Here is a 14,564-nt window from a genome sequence, read left to right on the forward strand (position 1 = left end):
TGTGCCCTATTAATAGTATCATTTTTTTATATCGATACATGTAAATATGATTGCACAGACTTAGGATTTCTCTTCTAAAATAAAGAATTTTCCTTTTTTACCCTCCCATTTTTTCTTTTTCTGTTAAGCTTTTTCTGAGGGGGAATAGGGGAATGGAGACTAGGGTTCTGATTTTTTTTTTTTTTTTTGATTGATTGGAAGAAATAGCCAAGGCCTTATTTAGAAGATAGCATTTTCTTATTTGTTCTGCTAAATTTTCATGTTAATAATTTTTTATTAATAAAATCGTACTTTCACTCTGAAATTACAAAGAATTTGTATAAGCAAATGCTGTAGAAATGAGTCTTACTTTTCTTTCTTCAGCCACAAAATATGGGTCTTAAATTGTGCCTTGAAGTTAAAGGAATTAAGGCATTCTATACATGGGACTTTACCACTTAGCACGTCCTAATCTAATCCCTACAATGAAATTTGGCAATTTTTATTAATTTTCTTTTGGCTAAATGTTGTCACTGATAATGCTCTCCTCCTAAATAACTAAATGTACCAACTATTGACAACTGTAAGATCTAGCTCAAATGCTATTTCTTTTATGAAACTTTTTGTTAACCTGCATATATTGTCAGAATCTATTGTCACCTTCCTTGTACCTCGTCTCCTGTGGTATTTTGTTTATCGTAGCATGTCTTTTGTAGTTGGGGGGCAGGGACTCACTCTGTGTATGTGTGTCTGTTTTAATCTTATATTCCTAATATTTACCACAGTGTTAGCTAGGCCAAGAAGGAACCAGTAAATGTGTATTGGAAAATAAAGGATTGGCTACCTGAATACTCAGACTTTTGTACAAGTTCTAATAATGGAGTTATTTGAAGTATATGTATATTGATTTGTGTGTGTCTGTGTATAGTGTGAGTGTAGTGGTAAAGGGAGTAAAGTATATTTGAGGTTTTTAAACATTTCATTTTATTCTACCATTTTATAGGTCAGGGCCCTAAATATGTAAAAATTTTTATCAACCTACCCCGATCTATGGATTTTGAAGAGGCAGAAAGAAGTGAACCAACTCAAGCTCTGGAACTGACAGAGGATGATATTAAAGAAGATGGCATTGTTCCACTTCGTTATGTTAAGTTTCAGAATGTTAACAGTGTAACTGTAAGTAGTATTTCATTCATATGTATTTAATAGGTTTGTGAGTAACAATACTATTTTCAGTATCCGAGGTGAGTCTAAGTGATTCTTTAAAGTAGTATTTATCCACTCAGTTTGAAATGAGTAAAATGTATAATGGGATAAATTTTCTTTTTAATTTATGTACCCTAAAGAGGAAGGACAGATTGATTTTTGAATATTTGTGGGGTTTTGTCAGTTATTTTATACGTATATGGTAACTTTTGCTAGAAGTTTATTCTACAACTTTATACTAAAACTGAAGATATTTGTGCTTTATTCTTTATACCTGGTATAGTAGTGATGCGTTTGTAAAATCCTATTTACTTTTCTTGAATATGGAGTTTTTAAGTGTGGTGGTCATGATCTTAGTAGAAATGACTTTTTATTTTTATTTTTTGAGATGGAGTCTCGCTGTGTTTCCCAGGCTGACTTGAACTCTTGGGCTCAAATAATCTTCCCACCTCAGCCTCCTGAGAAGCTGGGATTACAGGCATGCACCACTGCACCTGGCTTAAAAATGACTTTTTAAAAAGATATTACATTTTATAAGATGACCTAAGGTATATCTGAATTTTTTCTTCCTTTGAGGTGGGTTCTTGCTTTGTTGCCCAGGCTGGAGCACAGTGGCACGACCTTGGTTCAGTATAGCCCTGATCTACTGGGCTCAGGTGATCCTCCCTCAGCCTCCAGAGCAGTTGCAACCGCAGGCACGTGCCACCTCACCCAGCTAAATTTTATTTTTGTAGAGGTGAAGTCTCCCTGTGTGGCCCAGGCTGGTCTCAAACTCCTGGGCTCAAGCAGTCCTCCCACCTCAGCCTCCCAGAGTGCTGGGTTTATAGGCTTCAGCCACTACACCCAGCCTTTCTGAAGTTTGACTAGTGCTTGAGATGATTTTAAGTGATATATTTTAGATGTCATTATTAAAGTGCCACTCATAAGAATCAGCTACTTTTTAGCAGTTATTAATTGCTTTTAAAAAATTTAGCATTGAAACCCAGCTCACACTTCTCACCTACAGTCATTTAGAGGAATGGGTAGGATAGTTAGAAAAGAATAGCAGAATACTTAGAAAAAGAAAGTAGGACCCAGCACAGAGCCACTGAGAATGTCATGCCAAACTGGTACAATTTGTTCGTTGTGATGGAATAATTCTATTTTTGTAAATTAGAAGAATGCTAAAGTATGTGTTCATTTAAGAATGTTTTTGCGAGTTTCACAGAATATACGTAGTAGTAGTAGTATGAAGAATTATAATTGGCTGGGTGTGGTGGCTCACTCCTGTAATCCCAGCATTTTGGGAGGCCAAGATGGGCAGATTGCTTGAGCCCATGATTTTGAGACCAACCTGGGCAACATGGTGAAACCCCATCTCTACAAAAAATACAAGAACTAGCTGGGCATGGTGGCGTGCCTGTAGTCCCTCCCAGCTACTCTGGAGGATCACTTGAGCCTGGGAGATTGAGGCTTCTGTGAGCCGCAATTGTGTCATTACACTGCAGTCTGGGTGACAAAAAAACAAAAAAAAAGAATTATAATCATGTTGAGTTTTAAGTATCAGAAATATCCTACTCAAATGAAATCAAAGAAAATGGTTATATTAAACTTAGTATACTAGTTATCAAATATTTTCTTGAAATAATATATGGCTGCCTATGAAAACAATAAAAACTGACCAATGAATGGCATCTCAGAATGAAAGAAGTATGTTGTTTAAATCATGAGAGGCAGTTTTTAACTGGGCATGGTGGTACGCTGGTACTCCCAGCTACTTGGGAGGCTGAGGCACTGGCATCACTTGCACTAAAGAGTTCAGCACCAGCCTAGGTAACATAATGAGACCTTGTCTCAAAAAAGAGATAGGTGCAATATTTTAAAGTAGACAGCACCTAGAATATTGTGTTTTTAGAAATGGAGCAAATTTTTAAAATCCAATGTATGACAAAGGATCAATGAGTAAAGCTTTTAGTTTTTAACATGCTGAGGGGAGTTTTTAAATATAGAGTCAAGCTTAAAAAAAATATGAGGCACATAGTATTGTTTTAGGAGCTGATTCCCAATACTATTTTTTCTTTTAATATTCTAGGAAATAAAATGGATACAGGAATATCAGAAAAAATATAACTTTAGAGATTTTCCTCAGTGAAAAACTACTATTTTAATAAAATTTCCCATGATAGTATGTCCCATTGTAATGGTAACTCTTAATACCCTTTCAACATTCTCTGTAAGGAATTTAATTGCTGGGTACGGTGGCTCACGCCTGTTCTCCCAGCACTTTGGGAGGCTGAGGCGGGCAGATTGCCTGAGCTCAGAAGTTCGAGACCACCCTGGGCAACATGGTGAAATCCTGTCTCTACTAAATTACAAAAAAAAAAAAAAAATTAGCCAGGCATGGTGGCGTGTGCCTGTAGTCCCACCTCCTAAGGAGGCTGAGGCAGGAGACTTGCTTGAACCTGAGAGGTAGAGGTTGCAGTGAGCTGAGATGGCACCACTGCACCCCAGCCTGGGCGACAGAGCAAGACTCCGTCTCTTAAAAAAAAAAAAAAAAAAATTAGCCAGGCATGGTGGTGGGCTACTCAGTAGGCTGAGGCTGGAGAATCTTTTGAACCTGGGAGGCGGAGGTTGCAGTGAGTCGAGATCATGCCATTGCACTCCAGCCTGGGCAACAGAGTGAGACTCCATCTCAAAAAAAATATATATAGAGAGAATTTAATTGTGACTCTGCCATAACTATCACACCAAATTATCGTGAACTTGTATATATGGGTCTCTTGCCATGACATCTCTGGAGAAAGTGAGAATAGCAGGGCAAACAGCCCTATAATTAATAGTCTTATCCTATAGGAGTACTAGTCTTAATGTTATATAATTTAGATTAATTTTTCTTTTTTTTTTTTTTTTTGAGCCAGAGTTTTGCTCTTGTTGCCCAGGCTGGAGTGCAGTGGCACGATCTCGGCTCACTGCAACCTCCACCTCCCAGATTCAAGTGATTCTCCTGCCCCAGTCTCCCAAGTAGCTAGGATTACAGGTGCCGGTCACCACATTAATTTTTTTGTATTTTTAGTAGAGATGGGGTTTTGCCATGGTGGCCAGGCTGGTCTTGAACTTCTGACCTTAGGTTATCTGCCCGCCTCAACCTCCCAAAGTGCTGGGATTACAGACGTGAGCCACCACATCGAGCCTAGTTTAATTTTTACAAAGAATGGAGAATATTTGTATTAGTAATTTAAGGAAATTGATTAAACTTAAAGCATGTTTGTGAAGAAGGATTGTAATTATAAATGTAAACTTTTTTGGTAGATATTTGTTCAATCGAATCAAGGTGAAGAGGAAACAACAAGAATTTCATATTTTACTTTTATTGGTACTCCAGTCCAGGCAACAAATATGAATGACTTCAAACGAGTAAGTTTGCTTAAATGATACTTAGGGATAGTAAAAATATAATTTTAATGGAATAATTTCATGTATCTCAACTGTCACACTTTCTTTTAACGAAATAATTCAAAATTATATCATGTCATGAAATTTTACAAGGCTGAACTAGGATAGAAAGTTCTAACTATATTTTTAGATATCCAACAAAGTAATCTTTAATAAAAAATGATGTCTTAACTGATAACGAGTCTTTTAATGAATGACATCAACATAAGGGTAAAAATAATAGCTTGGTTATAGAAAGTGGTTAGTAATAATGGAAAAATGAAAGTAAAATCATTTGAAAGCAGTTGTGAGAATTAAATAACTTAGTTGATAGTAAGATTCTGATGATTATTTCTGACGAAATGTTAAATTACTTGAATAATTTTATTTTAAAAAAATGGACTGAGTTTTAATATACTGACATGTTTTAACTTTCCAAACCGTGTTTGTATGCTGAAATAGCACATTTCATCAAATAATGGTAAACGGGCAAGTTTTCTGAAGTATTTTTATATATCTTTATGTGTGTGCATATCATTTTCTTTTGAAAAGACACAATTATAAGGTTTGTAAAGAATTAATAGGGTACATGGGACCTTTGTTAATCCAGATTAATTCCTTTTGTACATTACTGGAACAACTTCAAATGGGCAACAGTTCCCTAGGGTCACTCTTAAATATACAGCCACAGATCATCAAAGTGCTACTGAGAACTTTATCAGTACAGAGCGTTAGTTGCTATATATTCAGTTTAAATGTGGCAGCTCAGAATACATAGGTATCCCACTGTCTCTAATGATTGCATCTGGCAGGCAGTCTAGAACTTGAGGAAGAGTTTCCTTAGGCCTGGCAATTCCTAGATGAAGAGGCTCCCAACAGACCCTTGTTGTGGAATTGAAGATGGAGAACATCTTGAGCACTCTCATTGTTTTTGGTGGCATCTACAGATCTGACTTTAATTCAATTATAGAAAAATGTATTAGATTGCGTAACAGAGGATGATCTTACAAAATTGTATGCTGTTTTTACCAAATTGCAAACCTGGACTGGACAATAGGTATTTTAACTGGTTGTTTTCCAATTACTATTTTCCTGTCTCATAGCGTGATTACCTTTTGGGGACCGCAGGAACAATTATGTACTTTAGAGCTGTTATGTCTAGATGTTTCACATATGTATTATGACAGGTCAGAAGAAGCAGAGATTAAGCATCTACATTTTTACGATGTGAAATATGTTTTATTGGGAAAATGTGTGAGCAACAAAGACGTCTTGGCTGCCTGCTTTGCCTTTTTGAATTAGATGCCATTGGACTTGACTTTAAGTATGCCTTGTGTGGTTTGTTCTTAGCTTAGTTTTTTATAGGATCTATTACTATAAATCTTATTATTTTCTCATATCATTCATTAATTTGGCTCTAGTTTCCTGTTTCTCACTTCAGTTTGTGCTATTTGATTTTCATTTTTTTCTGTAACCACCATTCTATCTTGTTTATCTTCTTACCAGCTAGCCATTCAGTTAAAGTTTCTCTAATTTGCATGAATAATTATACATTTAACTATCCACCTCCACCTCGTGTTTAACATCGCCCTCACATCCCTTCTAGCCTAGTATTTTCTCTTTTCTGACTGTCAAACTACCTTTTTGGGGGCTGTCTTTAGGATAGCAAAGGTGTTAGACCTTTTTTGTTTGAGAGTATTTGTGCTTGTTTTATAACAGCCATTTATTCATTTGATTTTTTTTAACTTTAAATTACCATATGGTAGCAGTTCTCAAGCTTTTTGATCTCAGGACCTCTTTATATTATTAAATAGTATTGAAGGCCAAAAAGAACTTTTGTTTATGTGGGCTATATTTATCTGATATTTGCCATTTAGAAGTTAAAAGTGGGAAATATAAAAAATATTTGTAAATAATGAACACATATTAACAAATATTTTAAATTAAAAATAAGCATATTTCCTAAAAGAAAAACCAATTTGGTAAGACCACTGATTTATAATTGTATGATTTTTTTTTTGAGACAGGGTTTTGTTCTGTCACCCATGCTGCAGTGCAGAGGCACAGTTATGGCTTACTGCAACCTCAAACTCCTGGGCTCAAGTGATCCTCCAGCCTCAGCCTCATGAGTAGCTGGGACTACAGGCATGCGCCACCACACTCGGCTAATGTTTTATTTTTGTGTGGGGACAGGGTCTTACTATGTTGCCCAGGCTTCTCTGTTTACGAGCCTTATAGCATCCTTTCCTTCTCATATCTGCTTCTGCATTCAGTCAGCTTTCCTGTCACACATCATATAGCCCCTGGAAAACTCCCCTGGATACTTGTGAAGAGAATGAGAGTCTAAAAGGCAAAAAATGATTTAGCATTATGAAAATAGCATTGACCTCCCAGACTCCTTGAGAGGGTCTTGGAGACCACACTTTGAGAACTGCTACAAGAATAATTTGAATACCATAATCTACTCCGTTGTTGGTGTTCTGGGTTTCTTAGCCCCTTGCTTTTAATGTTTAATAAATTTTGGCTGATTAAGTGATTTTCTTATGTATATTAATTTACATTTTCTTGTAATATTTCTAAATGACATTTGTACTGTAGTCACTCTTTGTCTTTAGGGTTATTCTTTAAAAGTAAGCTAGTATTTCATTGTTTTTATATTGTACAAGGCAACAACTTCAATGTAGTTAAAAAAAGAAAAAGAGGGCTTACATGTAACTGAAATTGGCCAGCTTAGTCCTTGTACAGATAGATTTGCTTATTAAAAATTATAATTGTGTTTGGTTCCCATTGAAGGAAATAATAGATGTGTGGTATGGTTTGTTTTGTCCCTATAGTACGATGGTAGTACAATAGTCCCTCCTTATCCATCGGGGCGGGGGGATACGTTCTTAGACCCCCAGTGGATGCCTAGAACCACAGACACTAACAAACCCTATACATACTGTGTATTTTCCTATACAGATGTTTCCCAACTTATGATGGTTCAAGTTTACGATAGTGCAAAATTGATAATGCATTCAGTAGAAACCATTCTCTTAAGTGTGGGGCAGTTAAACATTTTTGACTTACGATATTTTCACCTTACAATGGATTTACTTATTTTTATTTTTTTGAGATGGAGTTTCACTCTTGTCACCTAGGCTGTAGTGCAATGGTGCGATCTCAGCTCACTGCAACCTCCGCCTCCCAGGTTCAAGTGATTCTCCTGCCTCAGCCTCCCGAATAGCTAGGATTACAGGCGCCTGCCACCATACCCGGTTAATTTTTGTATTTTTAGTAGAGATGGGGTTTCCACCATGTTGGCCAGGCTGGTCTCCAACTCCTGACCTCACTGGCTGCCTTGGTCTCCCAAAGTACTGGGATTAGAGGCATGAGCCACCACGCCTGGTCTTTACAATGGGTTTAATCAGGATATATTACCCCATCGGAAGTCGAGGAGCATCTGTACATATATACATACCACTGATAATGTTTAATGTATAAATTAGGCACAGTGAGAGATTAACAAAGCCAGAGCATGGTGGCTCACGCCTATAATCCCATCACTTTGGGAGGCCAAGGCAAGAAGATCACTTAAGCCCAGGAGTTCAGAACCAGCTGGCAAACATAGACTCCATCTCTATTTAAAAAAAAAAAACAAAAAACAAAATTACCCATGCAAGGCGGTGGGTGCACCTGTAGTGCCAGCTACTTGGGAGGCTGAGGTGGGAAGATCACTTGAGCCCAGGAGTTCAAGACCAGCCTGATAAACATAGTAAGACTCCATCTCTATAAGAATACAGACACACACACCCACACACACACACAAAATTACCCAGGCAAGGTGGTGGGCACACTTGTAGTTCCAGCTACCTGGGAAGCTGAGGTGGGAAGATCACTTGAACCCTGGAGTTCAAGGCTGCAGCGAGCTAGGATCACGCCACTACACTCCAGCCTGGGTGACAGAGCAAGACCCCATATCAAAAAGAAAGAAAGAAAAAAAAAGATTAACAACAACTAATAATAAAATAGAGCAATTACAACAATATACTGTGGTTAAAAGTTAACATGGATATGGTCTCTCCCACGCTTGCTCTTTCTCTCACTGTCTCAAAATATCTTATTGTACTGCACTATAGGCAGTTGAAACTGCAGAAAGTGAAAGCACGGATAAGGAGGGACTACTCTTCAATCATGATCTCTGTCTACAGCAAGTTTATATTCTTGTAGATAATGGACAAACATAGGGAAAGTTAATCATAATTAATCAAAGCTTAGTTCAAGGGTCTCTTTGTCCACAGAGTATTCTCAGACATTACCAGCTAGGTGACTTTTCCTTTTCCCCCAACGACTGGGAAAGTCTGAGAATACTTTGTGAAGAAAGAGGGCCTTGAACTAAGTTTTGAGAGTAGAATTTGGACAGTTCAACAGGCAGCTGTGGGCACTCTTGATAGAATGGAAAAGTAGGGACCTGGACATGAACTTAGGAAGGTGGAGGATTCGTTGAAGGACAAGTCATATTACTCGTTTGGTCAGTCTGAATTAGTATATACGTAGTAATTAGAATTGAAAATTTTTTATTATTTTTGCTGTGTTGCCCAGGCTGGAGTACAGTGGTGTGATCTCGGCTCACTGCAAGCTCTGCCTCCTGGGTTCACAACATTCTCCTGCCTCAGCCTCTGTAGCAGCTGGGACTACAGGTGCCTGCCACTACGCCTGGCTAATTTTTTTGTATATTTAGTAGAGACGGGGTTTCACCATGTTAACCAGGATGGTCTCGATCTCCTGACCTCATGATCCACCCGCCTGGGCCTCCCAAAGTGCTGGGATTACAGGCGTGAGCCACCGCGCCCGTCCTAGAATTGAAAATTTCGAAATAGATTTGGCATATATTTTATAGGCACAGGGAGGAAAATTTTGATGACCTCTGTGTAGCGAAGGGCGCTATATAAAATGGCTTAATGAATGATAAAGTAGATCAAGTGTTCAGCATTTTCAGTTTATATTTTTATCTTGTGTGAGCTGTTTCTGGATAATTTCAGTTTTCAGTATGTCACTGACTTCTTATGTCACTAAGATATCTGACAGAAGCTAAGGTAATGCTGTTGAATCTCCAATGTGGATAGAAATCTTAGACAACCTTTATGCTATTACAACTTTTAAGGTTAGAGTTTTAAGGTTTGACAGACTAGAATACCCCTTCCACTTGTCTGTTTTTGGCTCTTATAGGCATCATGCACAGATTATAATCTATACTTTGGCTGTTTGTTGTTGTCAATGGATTTTTTGTGTTGCAGCATGAAAAGCTTGCCATTGCCATCTTAATTGGAAGTAGATATTTTTGCTAAAATATGCTCTTTATATGGATTGCTTTATTTTAATACAGAATTTTTAATTACAATTTTATGAAAATATAAAAATGAGAAAATTATAGGGGCTTCTGCTTCTTAGGAAATGAGGTGCATGTGAAAAGATTTTTATCAGTATAATAAAAATAGACTTCTAAACTGGCCATTCACCGTATCAGCTATTTTTGTAACATTTCTGTCTGTTTATTTTTCAGCTTTTTTAATCCAACTCAAATGAACTAAAAACAGAAGATATTTTAAAATGAAGTAATATAAAGATTGACCTTGTCTCACTCTACTCCCCTCCTTGCTTCTCTGCTCATCTAGCACCTGTCTGCTCTCACCCTTCCCATGTTCTCGCCATTGTTGGTGCAAGATTTCTACAGCTTCTATCATCTGGATCAGCCTTGTTACCTAGGTTTCCTCAACCATCTCTTTCTTCAGATCTCATCCTAGTTGTGTTTCTTAATTGGCCTTTTATTTTGTTTTGGCTTTTGTTTTGGGCTTGCAACTAGGTGCTTTCATTTTTTACCATACCGTGTTGCTCACTAGCCTGTTTATTTTTTTTACTTTCCACCGTTTCATATTTAATTTTGTGCTACATTTTGAGACGTAACATCACAATAAACTTAAATTGTTATAAAATGTTTTAGATTTAACTAGTTGTTGAATAGTTTTAATCCACTCTAAACTTTAAATTTTATTTCCTAGGAACTATAGAATTCTTTTGGAAATTAAATATAGCAGTTGCATCAAGTTCTTTTATATTTGTGCTAGTTTAATATATTGATTACATTTCAGTTGAGGGGTGTTGGTTTTCTTTTCCGCATTGGAATGTTAGCCCCAAAGTCCTTTTGATGATTGATTGGGGTATGTCCTCTGCTTTTGCCCAAGTGAGCTCAAAACCAGTTGAAGGACTTATGGACTGAATATTAGGTTGGGTTAACATATTAATAGAGAAGATCAATGGACTCTTTACTGAATAAATATTTTTTACACCTAATTTTTGTGTACCTAAATTTTGGTTTGTCTGAGGTGTAGTATAAAGACTTAAGAATGAATAAAAGAGCTTTACATTTGGGATGACAATCCATGTTGGAATGTTGAATTTCTTCTTTTTTACAGAAAATACACATTGGCAAGTTGAGAGTTATCAACCTGTGAAACAGTATGCAGATTTGTGTCTTCCGTATCACATCTGCTGGAAGTTTAATTTTTAATATTTGTTTTTGTTTTCTTTTGCTTAATCTAATATCTTTGTGTTTTGTGTTTCCCAAGTAATACAATGATCAATAATGCTCTCAGTGTTTATCAGCACAAAATTTACTTATGATAGAGATAATGCCACTTCCCCTTCTAGTGGCTCTTAAAACCTGAATTTCTTACTCTTATCCACATTCTTTTGTATGAAACTGCCTTTTTATCATCTTGCTAGCTTGTGAGCTTTCTAACATGGTGTCTTTGGACCAAAGGGGAGTTCTTTTAAGGTACTAGAAGTGAGTTTTCTTAGGGTGGGAAAAACATTTCTAGGATTGTGTGATTGGGATTTCAGTGGAAAGCTTTCAGGCTTCTCATGAATGATGTTGACCCAGCTATGTTATATTTTAGACCAGACACGTACTGATGATCTTTATGAATTTTGCTGGTATAGATACTGCCATTTAGAATAGAATCAATTTAAAATATGAAAATTAAATTTATAAATGTACACAGAAATCTTTCTACACAAACATACATTCAGTATTTTGCAAATAGGTTTCTTTCGAGGCATTTTTGCTGTAAGAATACATTATCTAATGATAAACTGTAAGTTTTAGGTACATTTCTCAATTAGAACATAGTTTTCAAACTCTCCTGCCGAGAATTTGTTTTGTAGATTTGTTGGTAGAGAACAAACTTTTATTCTTCACATTTTTATGCTGCCACATATATAGCAACCAGAATGTTTTTTATAACCCTCCAGTAGAGGATTTTTCTAATCATTGACAGAAACAAGGTTTATTCATTTCATTTTTAATAGTACTCTTAACAGTAACCAGTTCTTTTTTTCTTGAACCAGAAAAAATTAGTCACTTTTAATCTGTTTTCATTGCATGTCAGTGTATTGAGGGGGAATGTCTGGAAATTTGCTATATTGGGCATGAAGACATGAGTTTAGCATATCCTTCTAATTCCAGATTCTTTTGTGATCAACATTTGATTTCTAACTATCTAAAAATAGTATGTCAAATATGTTTTACTCATATAGCATCATTTTTTAAATTAACTTCTCTAAACTTTCAACCTTGTTTTTAAAAATTGCTATATATTTCTTTTAAAAAACAAAAAACTGTGTGAAACCAAAAATAGCCTGCATGTGTTTTATTTTTAATTCCTTGTGGCTGGGATTGGAGGGGAGGTCACAGTTTGCTTCAACAGTGAAAATACATTGCATGCCAGAAAAGATCCAAGGTTAAAAATTAATACCTAGGTTTTAAACTGATTACTATATTAGTTTTTTTAATAACTCATTTTTAAAATCAATAGGATGTACATATAAACTTATTTTTGTTTTTCCAGGTAGTTGGCAAAAAAGGAGAAAGCCACTAAGGTACAAAAGACCCTGGACAACCATATTGCAATCAGATCTACAGCTCCTGGATAATTGCTTGATTCTCGCCAGAGACTGTCAATGTTTCATTCATTGCCATTACCAATAAATCATTGCTTTTGTTCAGATGGTATCACTAGTGTTTCCATTGTAATCTTGACACATGCAATTGTAAATAAAAGTCACTACTTTTGCCAAGCTTAATTTTTGTCATTCTAAGTCAGTATTTTCTCTTTCCATGTATTTGAAAACTGGTCAACTTCTGATTTTAGAAGAGACTTAAGTGTCTGGTAGTATATTGATTGAAAGCCAGTTTCTTTAGAAAAAGAGAAACTGTTTTAGGGAATTAAGAAGTACATGTGTACACATTCATAGCAAGTTATTTTGGTAAGTGAACCTGGAACAGCTAACCATGTTAAATCATTACTAACTTGCATTTTTATTAAAGGACATTTGGATATCTGAGCTATAGAAGTTACTCAAATTATAAATTAGAAGAAATAAACAGGTTTAATGAGATTTAGCTACTCTTACCTAAAACTTAGCTAATAGGTCCACAAATTCTTTCTTGGTATATACCAAGATTTTAATCTCTTCTGGTAAACTTTAAAATTTGAGTCAGCCCTTTTTTTTTTTTTTTTTTTTTTTAACTGATAGAAGAATGTGGAAATCAGACAGTTGGGGAAAAAATACAGCACAGTGAATTCAGAAAACAGGAATTGGCCAGGTGCGGTTGCTAATGCCTGTAATCCCAGTACTTTGGGAGACTGAGGTGGGTGAATCACCTGAGGTCAGGAGTTTGAGTCCAGCCTGGCCAACATGGTGAAACCTTGTCTCTACTAAAAATACAAAAATTAGCCAGTCTGGTGGCGGGTGCCTGTAATCCCAGCTACTTGGGAGGCTGAGACAGGAGAATCGGCTGAACCTGGGAGGCAGAGGTTGCAGTGAGCTGAGATTGTGCCATTGCGCCCCAGCCTGAGCGACAAGAGCCAAACTCCGTCTCCAAAAGAAAAGGAATTATTACCCTTAATCAAATATTTATTATCTGAACTACCAAAACGTGCGGTGTAAATATACAGAGAACATGATTTAAGGTTGAAAATGAGGTGCCCAAATAGAAATGTTTAAAAGGTCTTTCACAAAAGGCTGGTAAAATACCTATTCATTACCTTTTTTATCTTAAAATTGTAATCTAAAAAGTATCGGTAGATTTAATTTTAAAATTTCTGAGTATTTTAAAAACTTTTTAAAGAGTACATAAGACTGTAAAATTGTGATTCATTTAAATATTTGAGGGCATTCTTATCTAGGAATATGTTAGGGATACCATTTGCCTTTGTGAGAGCAGTGTGTTTATACTTGTTTATGAAAAAATTCTACAGAAGTTTTAGTGTTGAAAGAGTCCCTTTCTGAAACCCAAGTGTCATTAGTTTAGTTCATTTGTATATGGGCACGTTAACTGGTCTGTGATGATCTTAACACTCCTTAAATAGACCATCTCAGATTAATCACATCTGAAATTAAGGATAAGATTAATACGCAGGGTTTTGGTTTACAGTTTTGTACACTTAACCTTTTTGAGTAATTGTTAAAGTGCCTCATCCTAAGTATTGCTGACCTTTTCCTATTTATACCTGATAGTTTGAAAACCCAGTGAAAGAAATTTCATATTTGTAAAGGTTTGGGCATCAGATTTATATTGTTTATGTGACTCTTCTATAACAATTGGTTGCAGTATGCAAGCATTACATAATTCAAAGTGTAAATAGTGAAAAATGAATGTTTATAGGTAACTATAACATGTTTCACTTAATGGGAAATGTTACTATTACAAATAAATATGCATAATTGGCACTTAAAATATCAAGCTGAAATGCTGTTTTCTCCTAAAACAGTATATATATATATATACACACACACACACACGTATGTATATATATATAACATTTATATAACTGAATTTTCCAGATGAACAAGAGCATTTGAAAAAATGTAACTAATTATTTTAACTGAAGTCATTTATTAGTGCGTCTAGAAAACTGGTATTCGGT

General features: G+C 35.9%; 1 protein-coding gene across 1 annotated transcript in view; it reads left to right on the plus strand.

The window, feature by feature from the left end:
- The window catches only part of TXNL1 (thioredoxin like 1), a 35,820-nt gene extending 23,103 nt beyond the window's left edge, over positions 1-12,717 (plus strand). The window contains exons 6-8 of the mRNA XM_003264266.4: positions 983-1,155; positions 4,474-4,578; positions 12,483-12,717. Coding sequence (XP_003264314.1) covers positions 983-1,155; positions 4,474-4,578; positions 12,483-12,512 — 308 coding nt within the window. The 3' untranslated portion in view covers positions 12,513-12,717. The remainder of the gene's footprint in view (positions 1-982; positions 1,156-4,473; positions 4,579-12,482) is intronic.
- The last annotated feature ends 1,847 nt before the right edge of the window (positions 12,718-14,564 follow it).

This window comes from Nomascus leucogenys, chromosome 4 (genome assembly GCF_006542625.1).
Source record: "Nomascus leucogenys isolate Asia chromosome 4, Asia_NLE_v1, whole genome shotgun sequence".
NCBI lineage: Eukaryota > Metazoa > Chordata > Mammalia > Primates > Hylobatidae > Nomascus > Nomascus leucogenys.